The sequence below is a fragment of the Vanacampus margaritifer genome, chromosome 1, assembly GCF_051991255.1.
Source record: "Vanacampus margaritifer isolate UIUO_Vmar chromosome 1, RoL_Vmar_1.0, whole genome shotgun sequence".
NCBI classification, from domain to species: Eukaryota; Metazoa; Chordata; class Actinopteri; order Syngnathiformes; family Syngnathidae; genus Vanacampus; species Vanacampus margaritifer.
In genome coordinates this window covers 49,948,996-49,961,228 of record NC_135432.1, presented here as the reverse complement: position 1 = coordinate 49,961,228, position 12,233 = coordinate 49,948,996, and the positions used below count along the sequence as shown (strand labels likewise).

The following is a 12,233-nucleotide window of genomic DNA, read 5'->3' as shown; positions in this document are numbered from 1 at the left end:
GACAATGACGACACACGTGACGTGTGTTATCGTTGAACGCTACAATCCGCGCAGGACGATGACGTCATCAAATCGCGTTTGCCGGCAAAATGGCGTACTTGAAATAGTTACCACCCCTGTGAAACACGAGATTTTTTTATAGTATTAAGTAGTAGAGTATTAACAGCTTCATATATTTAACGGTTTGATTTACGTGTTAGTATACGTCGTCACATAAGATGAAGTCCGACGTGGAGGATTTAATGCCGCGACTGCTGCCCATTGAGTGCGGAGACACTTCAGCGGCTCTAAACCTGGAGGGTCCGCCAAGAAACCCCCAAGAGTACCTTCGACAAGTCCAGTATGCCCACTTAAAACTACCTTTTTTTATTACTTAAAAAAAAGTGTTCATCGTAAAATAAAGACGTTTAGTAGTAGTATTTTATTTTGAAAGCGGTGCAGCGGGGGGAAACACGTGTATTTGTTTATTTATTTGTAACTATTTTTATTTTATGTCACTAGTACTAGCAGCATACAGCTGTCAAGTTGTGCACTGTTTCACCTCACTACTAGTAGTAACATGCAGTTCTACTAGTGCGTCCAAGTCATTCACTAATCACTAGTGAGCAATGTTATACAATAGTAGTGGGGGTGGGGGTATGCCGTTACTCTTAACTATTTCACCCTAGTCGTTGTACTATATAGTATGGACATTTGTTGGCGCATTATTCGATACCATCTTAAGGTCCATGTACTAGGATGCTCAAACAGTAGGTGCATGTCTTTTTCCCATCAGGTTAGAGGCCGCGTTGTGTCCTGAAGTGGTGGTTGCTCAAATCGACCCCAAGAAGTTAAAGAAGCGTCAAACTGTCAACATACCTGTGAGTGTGATGACGTGTCCTTGAATTGTTATCTCAATTTGCATACATGTATTAGTTGCAGTAAGATCACCTGCTGCGGAATTTGTAAGTTTGCTAATTTGCAAAGAACTTCCAAATATTTGTGATTGTTTATTGATTATTCATGGCAGTGTTCCCTAACCTTTATACTTTTATTTGTGGTGTGTGACAGTAGTCAGATCTGTAAAAAATAAATAAAAAAGGGCATTTGATTTTGTTCCATGAGTAGCTATACTGCTGCTGATTGACGCGTGTTGCAGGTGGCAGAGTGCCGTGCTGCTCCAGCTGGTTTCTCTCCCAGCCTGGATTGGCAACAGAGGCAAGTCAGCAATTTTTCCGATGTCAGACAGGTGATGAAAAACACCTATTGTATCCAGACTCCAATATGGATCTTTGTTGTGAAATGATTCTGATATTTTCAGAGTATCACAAAGAACAGACAGCACTGGAGCAGCCACTCTCTTGATGACAACGTCTTAATGGTGAGAACTGCGACGATAATTCAAGAGGTTCTTTTTGTTTTGTTTATGATGACAGAATGGATGTCATCGTGTCTGTGCTTGTTAATCTGCAGCCAAAGCAAGCAGACGAGGAAGGCTGGAAGAGGTTTTGTTTAGGAGAGCTTCTCTATCAAGGTACATTCTCCTGTCCCGCAGAAGCCGATGCCGATGCGGGCCTGGACTACAGCAAGGTTGTATGACGTAAGATTCTGATTTTGCAAATCATTGATTGAAATCTAGCAGTAATCCTGTCGTTCAGGTTGGCTTTCCACCCTTCCTGAGCATTGTCAGCCGACTCAGCCAGGTAAATTTGCTCCAATCCTGTCACGTCCATTCAGTCTGAACTGTAGCTAATTGCTCTTTTGTTTTTGCTATTTGCAGTCCACCATCTTGACAGTGTTGGACATTCTAATCAGTTGGTTTGAAGAAAGAGATTTTGTCCCCCAGTTGGTGAGTTGTCGTCATGCTTCTACTTTGTGCTACATGCAACAACTATTTGTTTTTCTTGTAACAGGGCCGCTGGTTGTACGCACTGTTGGCCTGCTTGGAGAAACCTTTGCTGCCTGAAGCCCATTCTTCAATCAGGCAGTTGGCTCGGAGATGTGCTCAGCTGCGGGGAAACCTGGTAAGATGCAGCAAGGCTCTTTTGGCTGGACCAAATATTCATCTGTGGATGCTTAATGGGCTTGTGTCACAACGACATTGGTTGACTTGCTTTTGCAGGCCAGTCAAGACGATGACAACTTGCCTGCTCTCAATCTTCTCATCTGTTTGGTTGCAAGGTAGCACATGTTTGATGATTACTTAAGTTTATTTGGAGGAGACGGAATTGGAGCATGCACGAGGAAGGATTACAGCTTTGAACACGATTGCACAAGAACATGTCAAGTTGATTGAATTGTCTTAAACATTAGTGATGAGTGAAAAAATTAGCCAGTTTTTTTTTTTTAATCTTATGATAAAAGCCACACTTGAAATTAACGATAAACTACTGTTCACTTGTTTTTATGTAGATACTTTGAGCAGAACGACCTGGCAGACCAGCCGGAGTGAATTTAAATCCTTTTTTTTTTTGGGACATTACGGATGACAGCTGGATCCCATCATGACGAACATTTTTTTTTTTTTTTTAATAAATAACTCTGGCATGTGGACAACTGGCCCACATTCATGCACTGTGTTGATGAAGTCACACAAATGTCAGACCAGTAATGTGTCTCTTGCTTATTATTTTCATATGAGCGATGAACTGTGATTTATCAGACTTTTGTACTTGGAATGCAAGGTAAATGTATTAAACATTGATGACTGGATGTTGGGTGCAATTCAACAAGCACGTTCACGATGTGGTGCATATGATGCATCATCTTATCTATTAGCTCTGTCATGAACACAAATGTCACGGGACGAATAGCTACGGCAAAAATGAAAGCATCAACTCAAATTAAAACTATTTGTTTTCAATGATCCCATTCAAAGACAAACCCAACATTTAAAAAATATATGAGCAGACATATTTTAATAGCAGCAATTTTTGAGGCCTGTTCTTCAACTCAAGATTCAAACACCACAACAGGTTTAAGAACCCACTAATTGCATCCACCTTAACTGCCTGGTGAAAGAAAATGTTTGAAGGCCACAGAATCCTAGGAAGAACCAAGAATGTTCTTCCCAATCTCTCATAATCTCCCTAATTCTTTGACATTAACAAAATGCATCATAACACAGGAGCAAAGTGGAATTAACCACCTATTTCAATTATTTAAAAGGAGGGATGAGGAAAAATATAAATACTGTATATTGTAGAATATCAAATAAAGTGCTGGAGTAGCTTAACTGGGGCTACACGGATTTCTGATAGGGCTGTGCCAGCCCTTCTGGCCTCTGTGTAACACCATCCCTGCCTGGTGGATGGGAAAATGAACTTGCAATATTTTATTCCTCCGCTAGATGGTGAAAAATGAAACCAAGAGCGCCATCTAGAGGTGGTGGATGGGGGTGGTAGAGTCCTCTTGACTGAACTTTTGCAGGGTGTCCACCATTGTACTTCATGGAACAGGACAGTTTTTTGTTTGTTTTTAAAGTGGCATGGACTTCTAGCCCCTATCACTATTTGTTCTCCATTAAATCAAAGTGAATTTTGCTGTTTTTGGGCAGAATTCTTGTGCCTCCAAAATAGTCAAGGAGACCCCCAAAACAGCAACCATTAAGATTGCATCATAACGAGAGCACACCATTTTCAACACTTCTAAATTGCTTAATATTTCATTAAAAAAAAAACAGTTTTTTTTTATATATGAAATGTACCAAATTGTGACATTTGTTGGTTTTAGCCCAGCTCAGCGATATGCAGCAATTTGTGATGTCTTCCTAACCCCCTGATTTTTTTTTTTCATAAATGCATATACGAAAAAGCACACACCAGCTAATTTCTCACCTTTAATTTGAAGCTGGTTGGCCGATACAAAACAATGAAAAACATTTTCAAAAAGCAATAAATCACATACGACAACCATAACATGGATCAAGTGACACAATCGTCACAACAATTGCAGACAAGCAGTGTGTGCTATCGATGTGAGAACGGCAGGATGGAAAACATGCCGTCATAACGTTACACTTGCAAATCATAACAAAGATTCTTTTAAAATATCCCAACTGTCTTTCATCAAAACCTTAACAGGTTCCATCAGAGAAACTGAGCTTTCCTGTATTGTGAGACTGTTGCGTGTTTATGTCCAAGATAAACTATTTAGTTTCACTATGGCCAAATCTGAACACTTAAACTGAATAGTGCTGTGATGGGTTCTTTAAAAACAAATTGGATGTGATAAGGTTTGACGTTGTTGCCCCACAGTGACCAGCTTAAGGGGGCAACCTAAACCGTGGCCCGTTTTAGTGTCTTTTGTCCTTCCTCTCTTTCTGCTCCCTATCTCTGCGAGATGACCTGCTCCTGCCTTCCTCACTCTTTCTCTTCCTCCCTTCCTTGGCCTCCTTGCCTCCTCCTCCACTACTCGCTCCTTTCTTACGGTGAGTCTTGTCGCCTTTCTTCCCATCCCTGCCTGACGGCTTCTTGCCGCGCTTGCCGTCGTCCCGACTCCGGCTGCTGGACGAGGAGGAAGACGAGGACGAGGAAGACGAACGGCTTGACGCGGATGACGACGACGAGCTCCCGCTGGAGGAGGAGCCGGAGGAGGACGAAGAGGAGCTGCGACTTTGGCTGCGGCCCTTCTTCGACTCCTTGGCTTTCTTCCTCCCCCTCGCGCCTTCCTTCTCTTCCTTGAGCGCAGTCGGGCCGCCGGCGGCGTCCTGGGAATCGGGCTGAGGCTTGACGGCCGAGTCGTCCCCTGACTGCCTTTGCTCAGTCAGGTTGGAAGGAGCGTCCAACTCCTGGCCCGGTGCCTTGAGGACCTTTTCCCAAGCGGAGGCGAGAGAGACCGCCTGGGGTACGGGCAAGGATGCCGCCGGTTCCTCCAGGTTGAGGGTCGGGGGGCAGGGCTGAGCGCTGCTGGTCGCCTCGTGCTGGTTGACGGTGGGTTCGGACGGGGACGTGATCCGAGTCTTTTCTGTTTCAAGGTCTGACGGCAACTCTTTACTGTCTTCATCCTGCTTCATCTTCTCCCCCTGATCTTTGCCTGCCTTCACCTCCATCTCATCTGACCTTGGACCCGCCTCCTCACCTTTTTCCTCCCGTGTCTTTTCCTCGCCCTCCTTGTCCCCACCCCCCGCTTCCTCAAACTCCATCCCCTCGTCCTCCTTTAACCCTTCCCTGCTATCCCCTTCCCCCATCACCTCTCCCGCTTCGCCCTGTTCTCCGCCCACTGCCTTCTCTTTCTCCTCCTCCTCTTCCTGATCCTCATCTTCCTCCTCATCCTCATCTTCCTCCATGCGCGCAGCCCTCTTGTTACCTGTCACCTTTTCTACCTGACCTGCTGGCTTACCCTCTGCCGAGTGGTCCTTCCCTGTTGCCGTGGCGTTGCCATCCTGGTCGCGGTTTATCTGTCGCCGTGGTCGGGATTCCATCTTGTTGATGTGCTCGGCGAACGCTTCACGCCGCTCTTGGAACACGGCTGCTCACATACATGACATCGTCACTTTCCAGCCATCAAAACATGGACATCAGACATTGAAGACAACTCCAACCGACCGTTTAGTTTCTTGGTGGAGTCGTCGAGGAGTTTTTGGCTGGCGGTGCACATCTTGCCAGGTCGGTAGAAGATGTGTGGCCTGGTTTTGGTGCGAATGAATTTCACCAGATGGTTATTGTGGCTGGTCCACTCCTCTTGCTGTGTGCGCAAGGAGGACAACATGACAAACAATTAAGTGTCTCCGCAATCACTTTTTCCCCCACAGTGCTAGATGTCGTAACAATTGTAATTAGCTCATTTGCTTGCGTCGTGACTAATTGTGTTATTAGTTTTGAATACAAGAGTTGCATTCCACAAAACGCGATTGACAATAAATTCTGCCTTATTTATCCCCGTGGTTGTAGTTTGCAGTTCATTTTACCCTAGTTGACTTTGTGATGGTGGTGACTTGGTTCTGATATTTTGGCTAAGTTTAAACTACTTGAGATTTAAAATATTGAACACAGCTATCTGTATGATGCAGTGCAGTTTGAAAGTAAATTAAGATACAACCACAACTTAACTTTTAATGAACGCACTGTCGCTGTCAGTCAAGCACCTTTTGAAAAACGTATTTTTTTACAGCTGTCTAATTGCATTTCATTAGAATGTGCAAATGTATAATTAAATGAAGGCAGATGACTTTTGTGTGTTATATCAAACTATTGGCCTAGGTGAATAATCAATAATATATCTAAAAAAAAAAAAATCAATAAACCCGAGTTTGTCAGGATGATTGGTTTTAGTCACGTTTGTTTTGCAGCTTCTGTAGTTCAAAGGTCGTTCCTGCTGACGTGCATTGCTTCCACTAACAACACGGCTGCAAGCAGAACAAAGTGGTTGCAGCTATTTTACTGCCCTACTTTCATATTTTATTTATTGCCTAATGTATTGAATGTATATTAATACAAAATATAAAATGTTTGAAGTGTACAATTAAGTAAATTAAGTCTATTTATTAGTAGGGCTGGGTTAAAAATAATAATCGAATAATCAATATCGAATTGATTTCCCTTGGAGCCTGATATTGATTCATGCAACCATGAATCGATTATTTTAAAAATCGTTTCCCTATAAATTCTTAAGAAAATAGAATTTTAAAGGCCAATTAGTTTTTTGTGTATCTTATGGTTTTCTAGAAATTTCCTGTTTACATGAATTTCAAAGTATTCTCTTACATTTATGAAAGACCTGATTTATTGCACTTTGAGACAATTTAGAATCTTTATAATTTATATTTACAACTAATGAATTAGTTATGAAAAGATTTTCACCCCATCCTAAATAAATAACACAAAAAATTTAATGTTTGTGGAGTTTTTTTTATCATGTCCTTGATATTTAAGAATTGATATTCTATAATCAATAATGGATTAAAATAAAAGTGAATCAAATCGGAATTTTTTTTATAATAAATAATAAAAATAATATATAAAAATAATAAAATAATTGAATCGAACTGAACTCTTGTGAATCGAAATCGAATCAATTGAGGAAATTAGAACCGATAACCAGCCCTATATATTAGTACTTGTTACATTAAATTTAATTACCAAATGTATTTATTTGTATTCAGTAGCCAGTTAGCTAATTCCCAATACACATCATCTAAGTGAATACAAACTGTAACCATTGTGATTTGTCTTACCAACTGAGCCAATTCCACTTTCTGTTCGAGTAGTCTCAGCTCTGACTGTTTGGCTCTCCTCTCTTCGAACAACTCCCTCTTCTCACTCTCCAACTTTTTCTTTTCAACCTCGGCTTGAACCTCAAGCTTCTGCTCGATCTCAGTGCGCCGCTTTTGCTGTGCGCGGGGGGAAAAAATTCTTAGTTTGAACAATTTGATGTCTTTTTTTAACATGCTCACAAAAAGGGACACTTTTCACTTCAAAAACGTTTTTGTTGCGTTAGTGTCAAGCACAAAGATGTGATATAACAACCAGAGTTGTACTTGATACTTTAAGGACAGGGTTCATATACTTTTTTTTTTGCAAATTTTCCACAACTTTGCCAAAACCTCACACTTCATTTCCAAGTCTGAAAACCTGACACAAAAGATACACCTGAACTCTGGTTTATTCACTGACACTGTCTATGTTTGTGCCGTTTCTAGCTTTCATGTGTGGCTAAATCAATGTAGCCCTCCCAAACAGCCACAATGCCATTTGTCATCATGGTCAATAGTCCATGTACAATATTGCATAGAAGACAAAAGGTCCAAATGTTTTTGCACAATAACGCCAAACATATTCATGTATTTATAAACATACTAAGCAAACACTTCTATTTAGGGTTACTGGAACAGTGGATCTTTTCAAGACACAACAGAATTCCAAAAAATACTCACCTTCTCTGTACAAACATTAGACTCCTGTTTAAATTTTTGCAAGGTCCCCATGAGCAGGCCGAACATGCGCCGATTCCTAACCAAACAAAAGAAATACAGAGGTCACGTGACTAGGGATGTCACTATCAAATATGTTTACAATCAATTAGTCGAATAATCCGTTTATTTGGTATTGTCGAATGATTAAACAAAGGCAAATAAGCAACAATTAAGCAATATCACACAGGAGAGAGTGGTGGTGCACTCGCCAACCCTTTTCAACTGAAAGCAACTGCTTGGGTACTGAATTAAGCGTGTACCGTACTCATACCACCAAGTGGCATGTAGGCTCCCTCTACATTTGCACGTCATCTTTACAAGAATTTTTATTTTCAAACAATTAATAGGTGCACGTTTTAATGAACTTTAATGTGCAATACATTTTAATTGAAGACTACTGAACTCAAGTATAGGTTTAAATATAGTGACGTGTTTAATGCTGGTCAAGTATTTTTTGAGCCAGAACCTGATGCAAAGCAAAACATTGGATTCATTTTGAGGAGCTACAAGTTGAGGCTGCTTCAGGTTCAACATGTCAATTACTGGTTAATCGTCGTACGGCTGCAAATAATGGTTATTTTCAATATAAATTAAACTATTGTTTTCATAAATTGATTATAAATTTGTCACTTGTTTGGTCCATAACATGAGAAAACAGAAAAAAATGGTGATTATTGTTTTCTAAAGTGTCCCTCAAGTCCTTCAAGAGAAAATGAACTGGTGAGAGTCTGAAATCAGAGGATTTGGACAATTACAGCTCAACAATATCTATAAACGATTAATCGATTCTCAAAATAGTTGTCGATTCATTTTGACAATTGTACATTGACTTAACAAAATCCTATTCAACTAGAATGACTATTGTTAACTCCTGGACATGCAAAAATTGTTATGCGCATCTCACCTCTGTTTGCCCTTCTCATCCATGGTCTGATCTTGAATGAGGTCCCGGCGTGTTCTCTCCTTGGAGGTAGCTACAACGGACGACTGCAACGCCGGCTGCAAATATACAAACAAGAGCCAAGCAATTATTGAGAGCTTTCTTCAAAGATTTTAGCTTCTTGTTATTGCCAGCACTTGAACTTGCTTGACCTTTTTGACATCGTCGTCATCCTCGGCGTCGCTGTCGTGACGCACGTCTCCCCTGGCCCTCTGGTCGCCTGCCAGCCTGCACACAATAAAACACAATTGAAAAATGTCAGTGAATTTGAAATAACATTTGGATGTTACTGAATGTTCAATGCGACAGAATTAAAGCCCCACCTTAACAGAGCTCCGTCGATGTCCCTCTGCTTGGCAGGGGGGCCACCGCCTCCAATGTCGGAGAGACTGCGTCTGAACACGGATAGATCATTACTGCATCTAACGCTCCATTAGAAGCTTTGAAAGACAGCCATTGAAATACATATATTTTATGCATTATACTGTATATTTGCCAATTAATTAAATCAGCATTTTTTTCCTGCGAAAAATCTACTTTAACCTAAAAAAAAAATCACATCACTTCCATGGAGCGTGCTCACAGGCTCTCCAGCTTCCCTGCTTGATGGTAACATTTCATTCCAACATGAACTGAAGAGCGTTAATCAAGGAATTTTAATTGGATTTTATTGAAGTCAATCATTATGATGCTGCCATATAGTAGTTAGTGGTCCAAAAGGGCTGCTGTTGTGTTTGTCCTGTGACTGTGGTCTTACCTGAGCAGGTTAAATCCTCTTCCTCTACCTCCTCCCATTGCTGCAATTCCGACGCCTGCCATGGGCCCACCGAACCGGCGCATCTGGCCTGGTCTGAAAGCACAACAAGAAACAATGTCAACACCGTTTGCCTTGTGTTAGTTTATGTCCCAAATTGTGATAAATGAGTCAGCGTCGAGGGTCAAAATTGATTTCGGGATATTCTAGTTCAAATCCAGCAGTACTAAACAATGAATCGCAGGCCTCCACTGTGAGCTCCATAGATTCTCTGAAACGTTCTAAAACGACTTGCATTCACTGTGGTTTTGTTATTATTGCAGTGTAACGTCAGTAGTAACAACATATTTGATCCAAAAAAGTGTACCCGCGGACACGAAACTAGCACCGCGCAAGGAGTTGGTTTGCTTGCTAGCTAACCGCACAACGCTAGCACACTCCCACCCTCGGTAGTATGCAATGTTACTGGATCGTTAAATCGATTGTGTAAAAAAGCACAAAGGGCGACGTTAAAGTTGGAACAATTTACCTGGATTCATTGGGATCTCGTCCAGTTAGTTTACGAATATTATCGTCAACACTTTTCAAGCCTTCTTTGGCTTTTTCTATCTGGTCTTGCAAGCTCCGCACGGCCACCGCCATCTTGCCTACAGTAAAGCGCCAATCACATGTTCTTCTTCTTCTACTACTTTCTTCTTCTTCTACGTTTTTTTCAACGCACAAACGGGTGCGCGTGTGCACGCACGTTACTTGAGCATAACAATGTACAGTACAGTAATTGAACAGAAAATTAAAAAAAAGTTAAAGAAAAGAAAAGAAACAAAATAAGATAAATCAAACAGAAATTATATATGTAAGAGGACTATGGAGTTAAAGAGGACTTTCTATAACAAATAAATTATTTCCCAAAAGAAAAATAAGCGAAAGGCTTTTCTAACCTAACCAATTTCGAAGACTTGAAAAACAGTGAGAAGCCTCGGTTGGTCGAGACGTGCAGAAGTGGTTGCAACAGTGTTTAAAATTGAATATGGATAATTTTTGGTTTTTATTCCCTCGAAATTATTTAAATAATGTGGCGGTATAATTTTTTGTTAAGGTGTGATTTTTGTGTTACCAAGTTGCCAGTTAAACTATCAAAGTTTCATCAGCAAGTTTTGTTGTATTGGAAACTGATTTATAATCATCATTTTACTCCACATTCTGTCCCTATCTGGAATAATACATGTGTTCTAGTGAAAAGAAAATCTTTGTTTTATCATGATTTGGTAGAGAAAGGCATTTGGTCGATTTTGCTCTTAATGGATATAAGAGGAGAATTTCTTAGATTTTGAGGATTTTGTCAATTTGATTTAAGATGTAAGAAACAATATTCAGGGGCAATACACGCTATACCACAAGCTTTGGTTAACATAGTAAAAGGAATGTTACTTTATGACCTAAGAACACCTACGATTCATCACTCTTTATTGACAATGTTAATTTTATAGATAAAAAATGTATTAATACATTTTTACGTGGTGGCCTTCTATCCAAAATATTTCCATTGCTTATAAAAATGAAATATTTGTTAAAAGAATATACTGAAGAAATTAGTGTTAGAATTAGAACCCGGTACCTTACTCTACCCATATCACCAAAGGTTAAAGAAACACATTTCAAGGTGATGGATGATGTTTATCATTTTATGAAACAAAGGTTTAAGGTATAACAAATCTGCTGTGCTTTCTGTGGCTGTGATAGAGAGATTTTGGAACATTTGTTTTTTTTGAATGTGTGTACACCAAGATACTTTGGGAAGCATTTCAGCGCTGGATTTCGGAGGACAATGATTCACTAACACTGGATTTCAAGAGTATTAAGTTTGGGGTTGAAATACAATACACAAAAAGGGAAATTATGCTCAATACTTTGATAATAATGGCAAAACAGTTTATTCACAGATGTAAATTTATTAAATGTCGACCTTTGTTTTTGATTTATTGTAAGGAAATTGAAGGGTTTGGAAGCAACCCTAAGCTTAACTTACTATTTCCTTCAAACTGAAAATTTCCTAATGAAGTGTTTTAAACCCACACACCTTTTTTGCACTGCACCCCATGTCTACATGTTTCACGCACCAACTATTGATGCAATGTCGCCACCTGCTGCACAGTTTCTTAAGAAAATAAAGACAAAAACTGCTATTTTTGCGGGCTCATTCTCTCCTTTTTGATTCATATTAGCCGTTAATACAAATGTGATAAATCATCCCAAAGTTAATGATGTCTGATTTTGTCATTTCCAATTTCATTTGAGGACATATAGGCCTACCAGTAATAGTGTTTAAATAAAATCGTAAAAAAACAAACATATACAATAAAAAATATAAAGAGGGGGCGGAGGGATGGTCAAGCAAACAACAATGATAGTTAGTTTTACTGCATTTAATAATACATTGCTCCATTTGGTATATTATTATACTGATGGCTTGTGATCAAATAGTGGCCTCCCTTCATCAGGGAATATGCTCTTTACTGTATGGTATGTTGAAAGAATGGGGAAGTGTGAACGATGCATGAAATGGAATGTTGGCCATGTTCAATCAATATGATCTTGTTGCTTTAAATTGTGTCAATTCTGAAAGGGGGGCTTTGAAACTGGGTGGTGAT

At 40.0% G+C, this 12,233-nt stretch overlaps 2 protein-coding genes across 2 annotated transcripts; one reads left to right on the top strand and one right to left on the bottom strand.

Moving 5' to 3' along the window:
• The first annotated feature begins 23 nt into the window (after positions 1–23).
• On the top strand, positions 24–2,691 carry gemin2 (gem (nuclear organelle) associated protein 2). The gene is made up of 10 exons (XM_077575255.1): positions 24–340; positions 776–860; positions 1,139–1,228; positions 1,301–1,360; positions 1,453–1,569; positions 1,638–1,682; positions 1,760–1,828; positions 1,893–2,003; positions 2,102–2,160; positions 2,392–2,691. Exons 1-10 carry the CDS (start codon positions 219–221, stop codon positions 2,429–2,431), a joined length of 798 nt encoding a protein of 265 aa, XP_077431381.1. The 5' UTR covers positions 24–218; the 3' UTR covers positions 2,432–2,691.
• Positions 2,692–3,804: 1,113 nt separating this feature from the next.
• Positions 3,805–10,273, bottom strand: pnn (pinin, desmosome associated protein). Its single transcript, XM_077573646.1, has 9 exons — positions 10,115–10,273; positions 9,589–9,681; positions 9,155–9,226; positions 8,984–9,059; positions 8,796–8,890; positions 7,853–7,928; positions 7,154–7,309; positions 5,526–5,664; positions 3,805–5,448 (listed from the first exon to the last, which is right to left on the bottom strand). The coding sequence occupies exons 1-9, from the start codon at positions 10,225–10,227 to the stop codon at positions 4,274–4,276; spliced, it is 1,995 nt and encodes a 664-aa protein (XP_077429772.1). The 5' UTR covers positions 10,228–10,273; the 3' UTR covers positions 3,805–4,273.
• Positions 10,274–12,233: the final 1,960 nt, after the last annotated feature.